General features: G+C 47.3%; 1 protein-coding gene across 1 annotated transcript in view; it reads right to left on the minus strand.

The window, feature by feature from the left end:
- Nucleotides 1–18,493, minus strand: part of HYDIN (HYDIN axonemal central pair apparatus protein) — a 317,742-nt gene continuing 299,249 nt past the window's right edge. Inside the window, exons 80-87 of the mRNA XM_038753650.1 lie at nucleotides 18,091–18,368; nucleotides 17,072–17,291; nucleotides 14,045–14,257; nucleotides 12,578–12,741; nucleotides 10,026–10,176; nucleotides 7,399–7,629; nucleotides 3,342–3,566; nucleotides 1–827 (exon numbers count right to left, since the gene is read on the minus strand). Of these exons, the coding sequence (XP_038609578.1) occupies nucleotides 339–827; nucleotides 3,342–3,566; nucleotides 7,399–7,629; nucleotides 10,026–10,176; nucleotides 12,578–12,741; nucleotides 14,045–14,257; nucleotides 17,072–17,291; nucleotides 18,091–18,368 (1,971 nt within the window). The 3' untranslated portion in view covers nucleotides 1–338. The remainder of the gene's footprint in view (nucleotides 828–3,341; nucleotides 3,567–7,398; nucleotides 7,630–10,025; nucleotides 10,177–12,577; nucleotides 12,742–14,044; nucleotides 14,258–17,071; nucleotides 17,292–18,090; nucleotides 18,369–18,493) is intronic.

The following is an 18,493-nucleotide window of genomic DNA, read 5'->3' on the forward strand; positions in this document are numbered from 1 at the left end:
ACGCAGATTCTAAATTTATTATGGACGTATGTCGGTAACCCGGCCAATTGAGCGAAGATAAAACAATGGGTGGCTAATTCGCCGTTGACTCTTCTCTTCCCCTTTTTCGGAAGAAGATTTGTGTTGTATCTAAACCCGAGAGGTTCTCTCTGCAAAAGGTGAGTTTGATGAAGCTTCTGTCCTTTGGTTCGTGCAATTTTTGAGGTTCTTTGCTAAAAAGTGGAGGCATCAGAAAGCAGAAAGTGTCCCAGGAGATGCTTTCCACCAAAAAGACTTGATTGTCCCAAAAGGCTTAGGAAAGAAAGGTGTTTTGCTGATTTCTGTGCAGCTGATCCTGATTACTTCTCTGGAGTGATCCCCCTGAGGTAATAGATCCACTTAATCCCCGCTTCAGTTCCAGATGCATGAGGACAGGACACAACCAGCTTGCTGGTGATCGGGGCTTTGCTGCCCGAGGGATTCCCCTCAAAGGAGATGATGATGTTACTGGATTTTTTGGAACGCAAGGAGTCAGGGGCTTTGACGGAGAAGGCTGGGTTTTCCACGTTGAAGGAGAAGGCCGTGGTGTGGTGGAAAACGTTCTTGAAAGAGATGGTGGTGCTGAAACCCGTTTTGATCTGGAAGGGGCCCTGGGGCTTGGGGGGCAAGGCCAGACCAATGAGGGGGATGATATATTCCCCGCCGGTGGGAGAGGTGAGGGTCAAAGTGCTTCTGCATTCGCCCAGCTGGCTGGGCTCGAAGATGACTTCCAAGCTGACCTCGGTGCCCCCTTGGGACCCCGGAGCCGCGTTGACAAGCTTATCCGTGTGGAAATCCGGAGAGTCCGTCTGAGAAGGAAACACACGGCAAGCAGGATCAGAGGGAGATGGGACATTCCAGACTCTACAGCTCACCTTCTTCTGCCTCAAAGCTATAAGACAGCAGTGATAATAAAGCTCCATAGGTTCCAAGGCAGAGGAGAGAAGGTTGAACCTCTTGGTCACTCTTAGCAGCATGGCTCAGTGAAAAGGAGCACGGGTTTTGGAGTCAGAGGTCATGGGTTCAAATCCCCCCCTCCACCAATTGTCAGCTGTGTAACTTTGGGCAAGTCACTTAGCTTCTCTGGGCCTCAGTTACCTCACCTGTAAAATGGGGATTAAGACTGTGAGCCCCCCGTGGGACAACCTGATCACCTTGTATCCTCCCCAGAGCTTAGAACAGTGCTTTGCACATAGTAAGTGCTTAATAAATGCTATTATTATTATTATTATCCTCTGGGGCTACCTCATCTGTAAAATGAGGATGAAGACTGTGAGCCCCCCGTGGGACAACCTGATCACCTTGTATCCTCCCCAGCGCTTAGAACAGTGCTTTGCACATAGTAAACGCTTAATAAATGCCATTATTATTATTATTATTATTATTATTATTATTATCCTCTGGGCCTAAGCTACCTCATCTGTAAAATGGGGATTAAGACTGTGAGCCCCCCGTGGGACAACCTGATCACCTTGTATCCTCCCCAGAGCTTAGAACAGTGCTTTGCACATAGTAAGTGCTTAATAAATGCTATTATTATTATTATTATCCTCTGGGGCTACCTCATCTGTAAAATGAGGATGAAGACTGTGAGCCCCCCGTGGGACAACCTGATCACCTTGTATCCTCCCCAGCGCTTAGAACAGTGCTTTGCACATAGTAAACGCTTAATAAATGCCATTATTATTATTATTATTATTATTATTATTATTATTATTATCCTCTGGGCCTAAGCTACCTCATCTGTAAAATGGGGATTAAGACTGTGAGCCCCCCGTGGGACAACCTGATCACCTTGTATCCTCCCCAGCGCTTAGAACAGTGCCTTGTACATAGTAAGCGCTTAATAAATGCCATTATTATTATTATTATCCTCTGGGCCTAAGCTACCTCATCTGCAAAATGGGGATTAAGACTGTGAGCCCCCCGTGGGACAACCTGATCACCTTGTATCCTCCCCAGCGCTTAGAACAGTGCTTTGCACATAGTAAGCGCTTAATAAATGCCATCATTATTATTATTATTAGCGAGCCAGGAAGAAACGTGGCTGGACGAGTGGCAAAATGAAATGTTTGATTACTTGCCCCCCGGACCTGACTGGGGGAAAGTCACGTAAAAAATCACTGAAGTCGGCAAACCTTAAAATACAGTACTGCCACACTGCTAAAGAAGCAGCGTGGTCTAACAGATAAAGCCAAAGCCTGGGAGTCAGAAGGATGTGGTGTCTAATCCCGGCTCCGCCACCTGCCTGCTGTGTGACCTTAGAAAAATCACTTCACTTCTCTGTGCCTGTTACCTCATCTGTAAAATGGGGATTAAGACTGTGAGCCCTTTTGGGATAGAGACTGCGTCCAGTCTGATTTGTTTTTCTCCACTCCAGCGCTCAGTACAGTGGCTGGGACACCGTAAGCACTTAAATGCCACAATTATTATTATTTCCTAAATTAAAGGGGAAGAAAAAGAATCAGGGAAAGCTGGAAGTTTTCCATCCCAGGAGGCTGATGGAGATGGTACTCTTTCGGCAGCTCCAGCTTGGCCTGGGCTTATCATCATCATCAATCGTATTTACTGAGTGCTTACTATGTGCAGAGCACTGTACTAAGCGCTTGGGAAGTGCAGAGCACTGGACTAAGCGCTTGGGAAGTACAAGCTTAGACAGCGATCGTGCCACTTATCTGTAAGCTGGACCTGAGCAGGTCCAGCCCAAAACCTTTGCGTAATACCTCTGGAGTTCAGTCATTCATTCCTATTTATGGAGCGCTTACTGTGTGCACAGTACCGTACTAAGCGATTTGGGAAAGTACGCTATTAACAGAGTTGGTAGACATGGTCCCTGCCCATGGGGAGCTTATAGTCTAGATTTGCCAGAGAAGGTTTGGCAGGGGTGGGAAGTTCGGTGGGGAAAGGGATTTAGCTGATCTCACGGAGCTTCTCAGATCTACCGGGAAAAAATGCTGAACTGGCCATTTCCTAAATCAATCAATCGTATTTATTGAGCACTGACTGTGAGCAGAGCACTGTACTAAGCGCTTGGGAAGTCCAAGTTGGCAACATATAGAGACAGTCCCTACCCAACGGTGGGCTCACAGTCTAACAGGTGAAATAAACTGTGCAATTACAGAGGAAATGGAGCGTGGGTAGTCAGTATATAACCAGTCTGCAAATTGCTCACTTGGGTCCTTTAACAGGTCAAACTCCCAGAGGTCGCTGAGAGAGGTGTGAGCACAGGCCTTGGGGTCTCCACGTTTTCGGCCCCTGTTCTATTTCAGCACCGAGATAGAACGTGAACTTCGGGTTCGGAAAGACGGGGGTTTTTAACTCACCTTGCAGATGTATTCGGCCTTTTGCCGGGTGTAATTGATGAACTTGGCATACATGCCCTGGCTGGCACCCAGCATGACGCGGAAGTAGATGGGCTTCTCCGGCTGGGCCGCGATGGCCTTCAGGGCGAGCTCATACTGGTAGATGCCCAGCTCGTTGTTCTGCAAGGTCAACCGCCCACTGGTCTCTCCAGCTTTTAGTGGCTGGAATTCAAAAACAAGCACACCCTGGCAGAGAACAAAGAAGTTTCTTTGAGATGAATTGAGAAAGTTGAGGGAAAAAAAAATCAACCGGTGGTATTTATTGTGTGCTTACTGTGTGCAGAGCACTGTACTATGAGCTCATTATTATTATGGAGAAGCAGCGTGTCTCAGTGGAAAGAGTGCAGGCTTTGGAGTCAGAGGTCATGGGTTCAAATCCCGGCTCCACCAACTGTCAGCTGGGTGACTTTGGGCAAGTCACTACACTTTTCTGGGCCTCAGTTACCTCATCAGTAAAACGGGGATTAAGACTGTGAGCCCCCTGTGGGAAAACCTGATCACCTTGTAACCTCCCCAGCACTTAAAACAGTGTTTTGCATATAATAATAATAATGAAAATACTGATGGCATTTATTAAGCGCTTACTATGTGCAAAGCACTGTTCTAAGTGCTGGGAGTAAGCACTTAATGCTATTATTATTATTAAGCACTTACTACGTTCCAAGCACTGTTCTAAGCTCTGAGGTAGATACAAGTGAATCAGGTTGGACACTGTCCCTGTGCCAGATTGGGCTCACACTCTTAATCCCCATTTTTTTTTAAAGATGAAGAGAGGCACAGAGAAGTTAAGTGACTTGCCCAGGGTCACCCAGCAGACAAATGGTGGAGCTGGGAGAGTATAATACAACAGAGCTGCCAGGCACCTTCCCGGCTCACAATGAGCTTATAGTCTAGAGAGGAGGATTCATTCATTTATTCATTCAATCGTATTTATTGAGCGCTTACTGTGTGCAGAGAACTGGATTAAGCGCTTGGGAAGTACAAGTCGGCAACATACAGAGATGGTCCCTACCCAACAATGAGCTCACAGTCTAGAAGGGGGAGACAGACAAGAAAACAAAACACGGAGACAGGTGTCAAAATCGTCAGAACAAACAGAATTAAAGCTATATGCACATCATTAACAAAATAATGTCAAAATCATCAGAACAAATAGAATTAAAGCTATATGCACATCATTAACAAAATAAATAGAATAGTAAATATGTACAAGATGCTCCAAGGAGGCCAGTGAATTCTCCTGATGGTCAGTGGCTGGGTGGAACTTCCTGGAGGCAGGACTTCTGAGGGCAGGAATTCTGCAGGAGGAGTTTTCGGGGCTTGCGACTTTCCTTACTGACATCAGTGGGAAGTGAGGAAGGGGCTGGGAGAAAAGGGAGCTCAGCTTCCGGCCATCACTGCTCCACCACCCTCGGGATATCTCACAGTGCAAGTCATCAGTCAATCGATCAACGGATCAGTGGGATCTATTGAGCACTTACTATGTGCAGAGCACTGTACTAAGTGCTTGGGAGAGTACAATATAAGAGAATTAGCAGACATGTTCCCTGCCCATAAACAGCTTACAGTGTAGAGTGGGAGACAGGCATTAATGTAAGTAATTTCTTACATATAATTTAAAGATCATAAGTCCTACAGGATCCTGGACAAATCCTCTCTAGGGAGGTATAACTTTTGTCACAGTGAGGTTTGGACTATAGGCTGGTGATGGTTTGTTTGGCTTACTTCCAGTACTTAACAGTGCTTGGCACATAGTAAGCACTTAACAAATACCATTATTATTATTATTATTAAAATTAATGTCTGTCTCCCACTCTAGACTGTAAGCTCGTTATGGGCAGGGAAATGTGTCTGTTATATTGTTCTCTCCCAAGCATTCAAGTATAGTACTCTGCACACCGTAAACGCTCAATAAATACGATTGACTGACTGCTGCAGGATTCTCCTGGGAGTTTTTGCAAGGTCCTGGCAAGAAGTTGAACCTTGGGAAGATGCTTGGCTTAATAACGCATGCTGGGTCTTTAAGCGTCCTTGGCTTGTGTCTCTCTGCTTCCACACAACTCCCGTTCGCATCCCAGAGGCTGGCTTTGCTGCTCTACTCTCTCCCAGTAGGCCTGCAGGTTCTGCAGGTTCCCAGGAAAGCTGGGAGAGACCTTCCCTCTCCCCATCTCCCCTCTCTTCCTGTTGCTCTTTTCCAGACAAAACTGTTGAGCCAAGAAGTGTCCCATGAAATGGGCTGACTTTAACATCTTCCTGTTAAGAATCATGGGGCTTGGCATTTCCTGCTTGATCGCCCTTCAGGAGGAGATACGCTATTCATTAATTTGACGTTTATGACACCTTGACGTTAACGGGATTACTGAATTTAGGGAAAAATGGAGACTCAGAGAAGCTGAACAACAGATCGGTGGTAGAAATTAAGTCCTGTGTTAATTCCCAAGTCAGGCTGCTTTCCTCTCGTGTCCTCCTTATTCAAGCCAACTCACACTATGCCCTTTCACCTGGGCTCTCTTTTTCGCCATAGACAAGTGGTTGGACCCCACTGTACTTTCTAGGAGTCAGATACGGGGCTCCCAATACAGGCAGCTTCTCCCATCCACATTCCCAAGCTCACATTGTTTTCCATGCTCCTGCCTCCATTTTGCAAGGATCTCTCCCATTCATGGAATATTACTAATAGTTGACGTTAAAACACCTACTACTTTCAGAGCAGTAAGGACTCCATCCTGCTCATTTCACACACACCTATAGCTAGAGAGAGTAGGTATATATAATAATACATAATTTCGATGCTATTGATGTCTTTAATGCTACTGATGCCTGTCTACTTGTTTTGTTGCCTGTCTCCCCCTTCTAGACTGTGAGCCCATTGTTGGGTAGGGATTGTCTTTGCTGCTGAACTGTACTTCCCAAGCGCTTAGTACAGTGCTCTGCCCACAGTAAGCGCTCAATAAATACGATTGAATGAATTAGTGAATGAATAATAATAATGATGGCATTTGTTAAGCGCTTATTATGTGCCAAGCACTGGTCTAAGTGCTGGGGGAGATACAAGGTTGTCAGGTTGTCCCAGGTGGGGCTCTCAGTCTTAATCCCCATTTCACAGATGAGGTAACTGAGGCACAGAGAAGTTAAGTCATTTGCCCAAAGTTGCACAGCTGACAAGTGGCAGAGCTGGGATACATATAGCATACTTACATATAAGTATGAATATTCTTACCTCCTTTATATATACGCCTACCCCTTTTTTATGGTATTTGTTAAATGCTTACTGTGGGCCAGGCACTGTACTAAGCACTGGGGTAGCCACAAGATACAGCCCATGTCCCACATGGGGCTCACAGTATTAATCCCCATTTTACAGATGAGGTAACTAGGGCACAGAGAAGTGGCTTGGTCTAGGTCACACAGCAGACAAGTGGCAGAGCTGGGATTCCTAGACTGTGAGCCCGCTGTTGGGTAGGGACCGTCTCTATATGTTGCCAACTTGTACTTCCCAAGTGCTTAGTACAGTGCTCTGCACACAGTAAGCGCTCAATAAATACGATTGAATGAATGAATCAATTAGAATCCAGGTCCTTCTGACTTTCCACTTACTCTATCCACTTACTCTTGGAGGGAAGGAGGGAGAGAAAGGGAAATCAATCAATCAATCAATCATATTTATTGAGTGCTTACTGTGTGCAGAGCACTGTACTAAGCTCTTGGGAAGTACAAGTTGGCAACATATAGAGACAGTCCCTACCCAACAGTGGGCTCACGGTCTAGAAGAAGAGAGAGAGAGAGAGAGAGAGAAATTTATAAATAAATCCAACTACCCAATAACATATCCTTGCCTGGCACTGGACAAGGACCCAAGAAAGCTTGGAGTGGATGACCTGAGGATTTCTTCCCATACGGGAGACTGATTACATTTTGGAGTTAAACAGGGAGACAAAGGAGGACTATCAGGGCCAGGAGGCTGCCAAGGTAGGAACTTTGATCTGCAGAGGAGGTTCCACATAGGGCTAAGCCATACCTCGGATTGAGCCGGAACAACAAACTGCGAAGGCAAGTTGATGTCTGACATTCTGCAGTCCGTAGAGAAGGTCACGGCGTAGGGCAAGGGGTTTTCGACCTTCACGGAGGACGAGGCGCTCTGGCGAACAAAGCTCACCATCTCAATGGTGCCCATGGCTCCGGACGGGATGGCTTTGAAACTCACCACGTAGAAGAAATACTCTAGGGTCTCCTCGTTGCGGAAGGTCACCTGAGTCCGGAGGCACACGGGCAGAAAGTCAAACCTGGTGGTGTCAACTCAGAGCTTTGCTGCTAGCCCACTGTTGGGTAGGGACCCTCTCTATATGTTGCCAACTTGTACTTCCCAAGCGCTTAGTACAGTGCTCTGCACACAGTAAGTGCTCAATAAATACGATTGAATGAACGAATTAAAATCAAAACAAACAGTCTCTAATTATTGATGTGATGAGACCGGCGGAAATTCTTCGGGGGTCTCCGAGGGATCCTGACTTTATCCCGCCCCTGACCACTGCTCCTGCCCATCTCCTTGTCACTGGAGAAGCAGCATGGCATAGTGGAGAAGCAGCGTGGCTCAGTGGAAAGAGCCCGGGCTTTGGAGTCAGAGGTTGTGGGTTCAAATCTCAGCTCCGCCACTTGTCAGCTGAGTGACTTTGGGCAAGTCACTTCACTTCTCTGGGCCTCAGTTACCTCATCTGTAGAATGGGGATTAAGATTGTGAGCCCCACATGGGACAACCTGATCACCTTGTATCCTCCCCAGCGCTTAGAACAGTACTTTCTACACAGTCTTCTAGACTGTGAGCCCGCTGTCGGGTAGGGACCGTCTCTATATGTTGCCCACTTGTACTTCCCAAGCGCGTAGTACAGTGCTCTGCACACAGTAAGTGCTCAATAAATGCGATTGAATGAATGAATGAATGGAAAGATCATGGGCCTAGGAGTCCGAGGACCTGGGTTCTAATCCTGGCTGTTTCAAGTGCTTGCTGTGTGACCTTGGACAAGTCACTTAACTTCTCTGTGTTTCAGGTCGCCTGTTCTCCCTCCTACTTAGACTGTGAGCCCCACCCTAGTCATTAGAACGGTGTTTGACATATATTAAGTGCTTAACAAATACCATCAAAGAAACAAACAACAAACACGGTCTCTGTCACCGACTCTGCTTCCACACAACTGTCCTTATTTTGGACGACTGCCCCAGGGTCTGGCTTTGCTGCTGTTCTCTCCCATTCATTCTTTCAGTTGTATTTACTGAGCGCTTACTGTGTGCAGAGCACTGTACTAAGTGCTCGGGAAAGTACAACAATAAACAGTGATGATTGCTGCCCACAACGAGCTCACAGTCTAGAGGCAGGGAGGCAGACATCAATACAATTAAATAAAATTACAGATATATACAGAAGTGCTGTGGGGCTGCGAACTGGGGGGAGAGCAAGTCAGGGTGATGCGGAAGGGAGGGGGAGATGAGGAAAGTACAGCGTAGTCTGGGAAGGCCTCCTGGAGGAGATGTGCCTTCAATAAGGCTTTGAAGTGGGGGGCTCTCCCAGCTACTCTGCAGGCTTCCAGGACAGTTGGGAGAGACCCTCCCTCCTCTCCAGCTCCTCCCTCCTCTTCCTCTTCTTCATACAATTTTCCAGGCTTCAAAATGGGGATCAATTAGCGGTCACTTTGAAATGAACGTAAGGCAAATAATAAGTAACAGTGGCTAACACCCACCCTTAGGCCATGCCCAGGGAACCCTGTTAGATTCTGCCTGAAATACCTGTTGAATTGACTGGGGGAAGAGGCACCGTGGGATTTTTTTTTTTTAAACTTGGCAGCTCAGACTGGGATCCTCTGTGACAGGGGCAAAATTCAATCAATCAATCACTGGAATTTATTGTGCACTTAGTATGTGTAGAGCACTGTATTAAGTGCCTGGGAGAGGACAATATAACAGAGGCTTTTTATGGTATTTGTTAAGTGCCTACTATGTGTGTTAAGTGCTTTCTTGAGAAGCAGGGTGGCTCAGTGGAAAGAGCCCGGGCTTTGGAGTCAGAGGTCATGGATTCAAATCCCAGCTCCACCAATTGTCAGCTGTGTGATTTTGGGCAAGTCACTTCACTTCTCTGTGCCTCAGTTACCTCATCTGGAAAATGGGGATTAAGACTGTGGGCCCCCCGTGGGACAACCTGATCACCCTGTAACCTCCCCAGCGCTTAGAACGGTGCTTTGCACATAGTAAGCGCTTAATAAATGCCATTATTATTATTATTATGTGCAAGGCACTGTACTAAGCACTGGGGTAGATACAAGATGGGACAGTCCATGTCCGACATTTAATCCCCATTTTACAGAGGAGGTGACTGAGGCACAGAGAAGTTAAGGAACTTGCCCAAGGTCATAAAGCAGACAAGTAGCAGGGCTGGGATTAGAACCCAGGTCCTTCTGACTCGTAGTAGGTTCGTGCTTTATCCACTGGGCCATGCTGCTTTTCAGAGTTGGTAGACCTCCCTCCCTGCCCACAAGGAGCCTAGGGTCTAAAGGGGGAGGCAGCCATGACTATAAATACATTTATTTATTCAACTTTAATAGGTAATTCATTCAATCATTAATATTATTCTAGTTATCTTTATTCAACCCGGCATACCTTAGCATTGAATAACCCCTCTTTATAAGAGAAGAAGTTGAGCTGGTAGTCTTTCTTGGACGCGGCCAGCACATCGATATAGTCCAGACCTTTCAGGGTGGTGCTCAGGTCCAGCTTTTCTGGCTTGAGCATGTCCACGATGACCCGGAACCTGGGGAGGCACAGAAGGGAAGGCACCTGTATTCTCCCTCAAAACAGGCCACTCGATGAGTTGACGCTGCAACCTTCTGTCCGTGTGGCTTAGCTGTCTCCGATGCCGCTTTCATTCAGGCGACTGCTCCGAGATTTGGATCGACCAAGAAGCTACGGTGTAGACGGGGTTTATCGGGGAGTCTTCTCAGAGGCCCACACTGCCTGAGCTCCATTAGCTCCTGACTTAATTCACGAAGCGCCTGGAGGTCGGGCCTTAGTATCTTCCCTCCGGAGAAACCTGGCCCTGGCTTTTTGGGGCTGGGACTAAAAGATCTACCTGGAAACGGTAGTAGTAGGAATAGTAGTATATTAAGCGCTTACTCTGTGCATAGCACTGTACTAAGTGCTGGGAAAGAACTCACAAATCAATCAATCAATCAATCGTATTTATTGAGCGCTTACTGTGTGCAGAGCACTGTACTAAGCGCTTGGGAAGTACAAGTTGGCAACATATAGAGACAGTCCCTACCCAACAGTGGGCTCACAGTCTAAAACACAGTCTTATTTGTTTTACTTGTACATATCTATTCTATTTATTTTATTTTGTTAGTATGTTTGGTTTTGTTCTCTGTCTCCCCCTTTTAGACTGTGAGCCCAATGTTGGGTAGGGACTGTCTCTATGTGTTGCCAATTTGTACTTCCCAAGCGCTTAGTACAGTGCTCTGCACATAGTAAGCGCTCAATAAATATGATTGATTAAAAGACTGTGACAAATGGAAATCAGACATCATCATAATAATAATGAAGGCATTTGTTAAGCGCTTACTATGTGCAAAGCACTGTTCTAAGCGCTGGGGAGGATACAAGGTGATCAGATTGTCCCACGTGGGGCTCACGGTCTTCATCCCCATTTTACAGATGAGGTCACATGGTTCCTAGTGCTCGAGGGGCTCACAGTTTGGGAGAGGGGGAACTGGAGACAGACACAACAGGAATGAGGGCACAGAACACTAAAGCATCATAAAACCCAAGGGAAAGATTCACAAAATCAATCAATCAATTAATTGTATTTATCGAGCGCTTACTGTGTGCAGAGCACTGTACTAAGCTCTTGGGAAGTACAAGTTGGCAACATATAGAGACAGTCCCTACCCAACAGTGGGCTCACAGTCTAAGAGGGGGAGACAGAGAACAAAACCAAACATACTAACAAAATAAAATAAATAGAATAGATATGTACAAGCAAAATAGAGTAATAAATATGTACAAAATAAAAACAAAAATCAGAAGGGGGTTGTGGCTAGAGGAGCACAATTCCAGGCTTCTCATGGTGCAGAGTCCAAGGCACACCCGTAGCCACAGCAACTACCACGGCCTTCCCGAGGTTTTGTGGGAGGCCTCATGCTGGAGGGTGTTTTACTCCTTCTGGCTGGGGTAAAGGAAGGCAGGGCAGAATGACGGCTCCTCGATGGTGAGGAGAAGAGAATAATAATAATAATGGTATTTGTTAAGCGCTTACTATGTGCAAAGCACTGTTCTAAGCGCTGGGGTAGATACAAGGTAATCAGGTTGTCCCCTGGGGGGGACAACAAATACCGCTACAAAAAAAGAAAAAAAGAGAGAGCGAGCTTACAGTCTAATGGCACAGAGGCAAGCAGAGAAAAATGGTTTATAAATATTGGGAGCAAGAGGTAGGAATTGGAAGTCATTCATTCATTCAGTTGTATTCATTGAGCGCTTACTGCGTGCAGAGCACTGTACTAAGCGCTTGGGAGAGGATAGTACAGCAATAGAGACAATCCCTGCCCACAACAAGCTCTCATCTAGACGAGGGAGACAGACATCAAAACAAGTAAACAGGCATCAGTGACATCAATATAAATGGAATTATAGATGATGATAATAATAATAATAATGGCATTTGTTAAGTGCTTAGTATGTGCAAAACACTATTCTAAGCGCTCACAGTCTTCATCCCCATTTTCCAGATGAGGGAACTGAGGCCCAGAGAACTGAAGTGACTTGCCCAAAGTCACACAGCTGACAAGTGGCGGAGCCGGGATTTGAACCCACGGCCTCTGACTCCAAAGCCCGGGCTCCTTCCACTGAGCCACGCCACTTCCCATATGGGGCAGGGATTGTGTCCAACCTGCTTACCTTGCACTTAGAACAGTGCTTGGCACGTAAGAAGCGCTTAACTAATACAAAGAGAATAATAATAATAATAATATTGTTATTGAGATATTGGGGTGTGATAATTATATTGTTATTGGGGTAGATTATGTTATCATCATTATTATTATTATTTCCACGGTCTGGCTCGCACAAAGCACGTTGGGAGCAGGGGCCCTCGGTGGTCGGGAGGGAAGGCTTCGCTCGGCTGTGGTGGAGAAGGGGAAATAGCCTCCTATTTCACTCACCTTTGGGGTTTGTTCAGCCAGTTTGTGACGGGTAAGAGCTCGATGTAGGAAGTCTTGCAGGGAATCTCTCGTAAGATGTTTGCTAAAGATTTGGGGGGCTCAGCAGTCCCCTGCAGTGTATACATCCACCCAGTCCCGTCTGGGAGGGGGAAGAAGAGGGAGCCCTGAGAACAAACGGAAACAAGTACATAAGCACTCGATCAGGTTATCAGAAATCCTCGGAGGAACCTGCTGCCTTTACAGTAATTCTCCAGGGCATGGCAGGTTGTGGGGGGTCACCAACATCATCATCATCATAATGCTCTTTAAGTACTTACTATGTGCCAAGCAATGTAGTCAGTGCGAATGTACTAAGATAATCAGGTTAGACACAATCACTGTCCCTCATCAACAAATCAGTCAATCGTATTTATTGAGCGCTTACTATGTGCAGAGCACTGTATTAAGCGCTTGGGAAAGTACAGCATAGCAGCGTTGTAAGCACCAGGGGGTTAGTACAGTGGTCTGCACACAGTAAGCACTCAATAAATACGATTGAATGAGCGTTCTCTGCCCACAATGAGAGAGCCCTCATGGGGTTCACATCTCCATAAGAGGAAGAACAGGCGTTGAATCCCCATTTTACAGACCAGGAAACTGAGGCCCAGGGAAGTTAAGTGACTTGCCCAAGGTCACACAGGAGGCGGGGGGTGGGGAGTGGGGATAAGAACCCAGGTCCTCTGACTCCCGCGCTCATGCTGTTTCCACTGGGTCAGGATGCTTCTCTTAATTGAGATGGGATTCAGGTTAGACTGTTGGGGATCTCTTGGCCATATGGGGCAAACCCGGTGACAAGCTATTTTTTTATGGTACTTATTAACCTTTTACTACTTGTCAAACACTGTTCTAAGCACTGGGGTAGATACAAGTTAATTAGGTTGGGCACAGCTCTTAACCTAGCCATCCAAGGAAACAAGATGTTCTCATTGGTAAGGTCAAGAGGAAACAAGTACAATTCCGCGTTATTATAATAATGATCATTATAATTAATACTATATTTGTTCAGGGCTTACTCAGTGTCCAGCACTGTTCTAGGCGCTAGGGTAGATATGAGTTAATCAGATTGGATCCAGTCCCTGTCCCACCTGGGGCTCACAGTCCAAGAGGGAGAACAGGTATCGAATCCCCATTTTACCGTTGAGATACTGAGGCACGGAGAAAAAAAAATGATGGCATTTATTAAGCGCTTACGGTGTGCAAAGCACTGTTCTAAGCACTGGGAAGGTTACAAGGTGATCAGGTTGTCCCACAGGGGGCTCACAGTCTTAATCCCTACTTTACAGATGAGGTAACTGAGGCTCAGAGAAGCCCAAAGTCCCACAGCTGACAAGTGGCGGAACCGGGATTTGAACCCATGACCTCTGACTCCAAAGCCCGGGCTCTTTCCACTGAGCCACGCTGTTTCTCCCATGTCGAGACACCCCTTACCTGGTGTTTGCGGTTCTCTGTGTTCACGGTGAGGGGTCTGTAGGTAATCTCGTAGGGTTTGTTTTGCTGGTGGGCCTCCAAGATGACAAACTCGGGCCCTTCCCAGTGCTCGCCTTCAAAGATGGGCTGCAGGGTCCACGTCTGGCTGCTGCGGTTGGACAGGAGGATGGTCTGGGTGTGCTTCGCCCGCACTTGGCAGCTGAAATTCACCGTCTGGAACGAAGCGGGAGTTATCACCTGCCTCGTCCTCCCAGAGGCTGGGGAACGTGGATGCTGATATGGCCGTTATTAAGCATTTGCTTTGGGTCACGTCCTGTGCTAAGCAATGGGTGCGCTGCTGCCCGGATCATCTTTGTGCAGAAACGCTCCCCTCCTCAAAAATCTCCAGTGGCTACCAATCAACCTACGTATCAGGCAAAAACTCCTCACTCTCGGCTTCAAGGCTGTCCATCCCCTCACACCCTCCTCCCTCCCCTCCCTTCTCTCCTTCTCCAGCCCAGCCCGCACCCTCCGCTCCTCTGCCGCTAATCTCCTCACCGTACCTCGTTCTCACCTGTCCCGCCGTCGACCCCCGGCCCACGTCCTTCCCCTGGCCTGGAATGCCCTCCCTCCGCACATCCGCCAAGCTAGCTCTCTTCCTCCCTTCAAAGTCCTACTGAGAGTTCACCTCCTCTGGGAGGCCTTCCCAGACTGAGCCCCCTCCTTCCTCTCCCCCTCCTCATCCCCTCCACCTTACCTCCTTCCTCTCCCCACAGCACCTATATATATATATATTCATTCATTCAATCATACTTATTGAGTGCTTACTGTGTGCAGAGCACTGGACTAAGAGCTTGGGAAGTCCAAGTTGGCAACATATAGCGATGGTCCCTACCCAACAGTGGGCTCACAGTCTAGAAATGTATACATGTGTGTACATATTTATTACTCTATTTATTTTACTTGTACATATTTATTCTATTTATTTTATTTTGTTAGTATGTTTTGTTTTGTTATCTGTCGCCCCCTTCTAGACTGTGAACCCACTGTTGGGTAGGGAGCATTTCTATATGTTGCCAAGTTGGACTTCCCAAGTGCTTAGTCCAGTGCTCTGCACACAGTAAGCGCTCAATAAATATGATTGATTGAATGAATGAATGAATGAATGGGTGGCACGATCACAGACTTGGGAGTCAGAGGTCGTGGGTTCTAATCCCGGCTCCTCCAAATGTCTACCGTGTGACCTTGGACAGGTCACTTCACTTCTCTGGGCCTCAGTGACCTCATCTGTTAAATGAGGATTGAGACTGTGAGCCCCATGTGGGACAGGGACTGTGTCCAACCTGATTACCTTGCATCTACCCCAGCGCTTAGAACAGTGCTTGGCACATAGTAAGCACTTAACGAATACCATCATTATATTATTATTATCTTATTATTATATTATCGAGGCCTTCCCAGACTGAGCCCCCTTTTTCCTCTCCTCCTCCCCATCCCCGCCGCCCTACCTCCTTCCCCTCCCCACAGCACCTGCATATATTTGTACAGATTTATTACTCTATTTTACTTGTACATATTTACTAGTCTATTTATTTTGTTAATGATGTGCATCTAGCTTTACTTCTATTTGTTCTGACGACTTGACACCCGTCCACATGTTTTGTTTTGTTGTCTGTCTCCCCCTTCTAGACCGTGAGCCCGTTGTTGGATAGGGACCGACTCTATATGTTGCCAACTTGTACTTCCCAAGCGCTTAGCACAGTGCTCTGCACACAGTAAGCGCTCAATAAATACGACTGAATGAATGATAAGCAGATCAAACACAGACCCTTTCTCAGCTGGGTCTCAATCGATCAATCTTATTTACTGAGTGCTTACTGGATGCACAGCACTGTACTGAGGGCTTGGGAGAGTACAGTAGAACAGTATATGTTGCCAACTTGTACTTCCCAAGCACTTAGTACAGTGCTCTGCACACAGTAAACACTCAATAAATATGATTGAATGAATGCACAGAGTTGGTAAAATCATTCTCTGCCCACAAGGAGCATACAGCATAGAGCACGAGACAGGTATTAATTGAAATAAATACAATTATGGCTATGTGTGAAAGTGCTGTGGGGCTGAGGGTGGGGTTAATAAAAGGTGCAAATCCAAGTGAATGCCACAGAAGGGAGAGGGGGCTTAGACGGGAGAGACGAAAGGTAATTTTAACAAGGCTTTGAAGGTGGGGAGAGCGATGGTCTGTCGGATACGAAAGGGGAGGGAGTTTCAGGCCAGAAGGGGGATGTAGACAAGGGGCCGGCAGTGAGATAGACGAAATCGGGGTACGTTGAATAGGTTGGCATTAGAGGGGATAAATAGACTTCCACAGTTCATTCCACCACATGCAGCCAGATGGAATGTCGTTGTCTGTCCAGGCACTGAAGTACAATGACATCTCATGGAACAGGGCTGAGGCGGGTCACTATTTCCCCACCTTAAGGGGGCCAAATGCCTGAAACCGGACCTGGACTCGGATGCTACTGACTTGGGCCAGAATGATGCTCAGAGCCCATTTCAGTCTGCCCAGACCTCAGGCTAAGAGCAATGCCAGGTGTGGCAATCCCAGGGACTACTGAAATCCACCGGAGGCCCAGGGTGGGTTCGGAAGAGACCACCTAGATCCCCTCGTGAAAGTCTCGAGCTGTTGATCTATTGGCTGGCTGAGCCACAGCAGTGCAACAGGGCTTGGTGGTTCCTGGGGCACGACTTGATTTAACTCCCTTAACGTGACTCCATCTATACAATTTTTCCATGAATTAAATGCAAATATTCTAGTCTCTGCTTCCATAATTGTCCATTTTCCTGCCAAAACGTTTTTAGAAGCACGCTTCCGAAGAAAAAACAATTAACAGGAGGGTTCTTCTGCATATTTAACCTTTGTACAAACCAGGTGGGTTTGAAACCTGGGTTCTGGGCTCAAATCCATAGGTGTGGCCCACACTTACAAATTGGTACTCTTGCCAGGTTGAACCTACTGATTTGGTCTGATTCCACCGCCCTTACCTCTCTAATCCCGGAGACACCCACGCACACTCCAAACAAGGTGAGCTTTAGGGACTGAGCTCCCTGGATGGCACAGGTGATGTTTTCGGCAAGATTATCCTTGCCCATCTCGGTGGGATGGTAGGTCACTTCGAAAGTAACAGTCATTCCAGGGGTGATGTAGCCTTCGACAGGACTGATGGAGAAATTGGGGGCGCATTTCTGAGCATCCCATTTAAACCTTTCCAAAATCAAAAGAGAAAGCAGACAAGGGGGTCAGACTGCCAGCTCGTTACGGGCAGGGTACGTAGCTGCGAATTCTGTTGTATTTTATTCTCCCAAGAGCTCAGTATGGTGCTCTGCGCACAGAAAGCACTCAATAAATACCACTGATTGATGGCCTGTGTGTCTCTCTGAAGCTGCAAACCTGCTGGCCTTTGGTAGGGAGGTTTGGATTCCTGGGGCCAGTCCTGGGGCCAGGGATTGGACTGCTCAAGAAATTCAGTTCCAGGTTTCACGAAGGTACCAGTAAAACTCCCCAAGACCCAATAAGAGAGGGTCCACGGCCTAGGCCAACCCTCATCGTGCTACAGGTGAAGAGGGGCCAGAGCCGGTAGTGGAAATACCGGCCTCCGCAGCGACTCCTGCATCTCAGGAAGCAGGGGAGAAGGTGGTGACGCTTGTGTGAACCCCCTGTTAACTCAGTACCCGATAGCTCTGCCCTCGTCCTGCAACACGCATGGATGTCTCTTTCCTACCCGAAGCAGCGTGGCCTAGTGGAAAGAGCACGGGCTTGGAAGTTGGAAACACCTGGGTTCTAACCCCAACTCCGCCACATGTCTGCTGTGTGACCTTGGGCAAGTCGCTTCACTTCTCTGTGCTTCAGCTCCCTCCTCTGTAAAATGGGGATTAAGACTATGAGTCCCATGTGGCTCATGGACTGTGATTGACCTGATTGCTCTGTATCCACCCCAGCACTTAGAACAGTGCTTGGCATGTAGTAAGCGCTTAACAAACACCCCGATTATTATTATCATTACCCAGCGCCAAGGTCTCCCGTGTTCTGCACGATGAACTGACGGGTGGCTTGGGTCTGAAACACCACTGCTCCGAAGGTGATGTAGTCCTGGTCCAAGCTGACTTGCAGGGCCTGGCAGCAGCCCTGGAGGGCGAAGAGGGAGCGTAACAGCCCCAGGCAGTCCATGAGCACCTCCTCTGTGAACGGCGGGATGCGGAACTTTGGGGAGAAGGTGACGTCAACCTTACAGGCTTCTTTGGGCTTCAGAGTCAGGTCAGAGGAAGGTGACAGGGTGATGACCTGGAGAAAATGTGCGTAAAAAGTTGGAGTTGGGAATGTGAGTCCCTCCCGCCCAATTTGGTAGTAGTAGTCGTCATGGTAACTGGAAATTGTTTGCTGGGTTCAGGGCACTGTACTAAGCGCTG

This window comes from Tachyglossus aculeatus, chromosome 11 (assembly GCF_015852505.1).
Source record: "Tachyglossus aculeatus isolate mTacAcu1 chromosome 11, mTacAcu1.pri, whole genome shotgun sequence".
Lineage (NCBI taxonomy): Eukaryota > Metazoa > Chordata > Mammalia > Monotremata > Tachyglossidae > Tachyglossus > Tachyglossus aculeatus.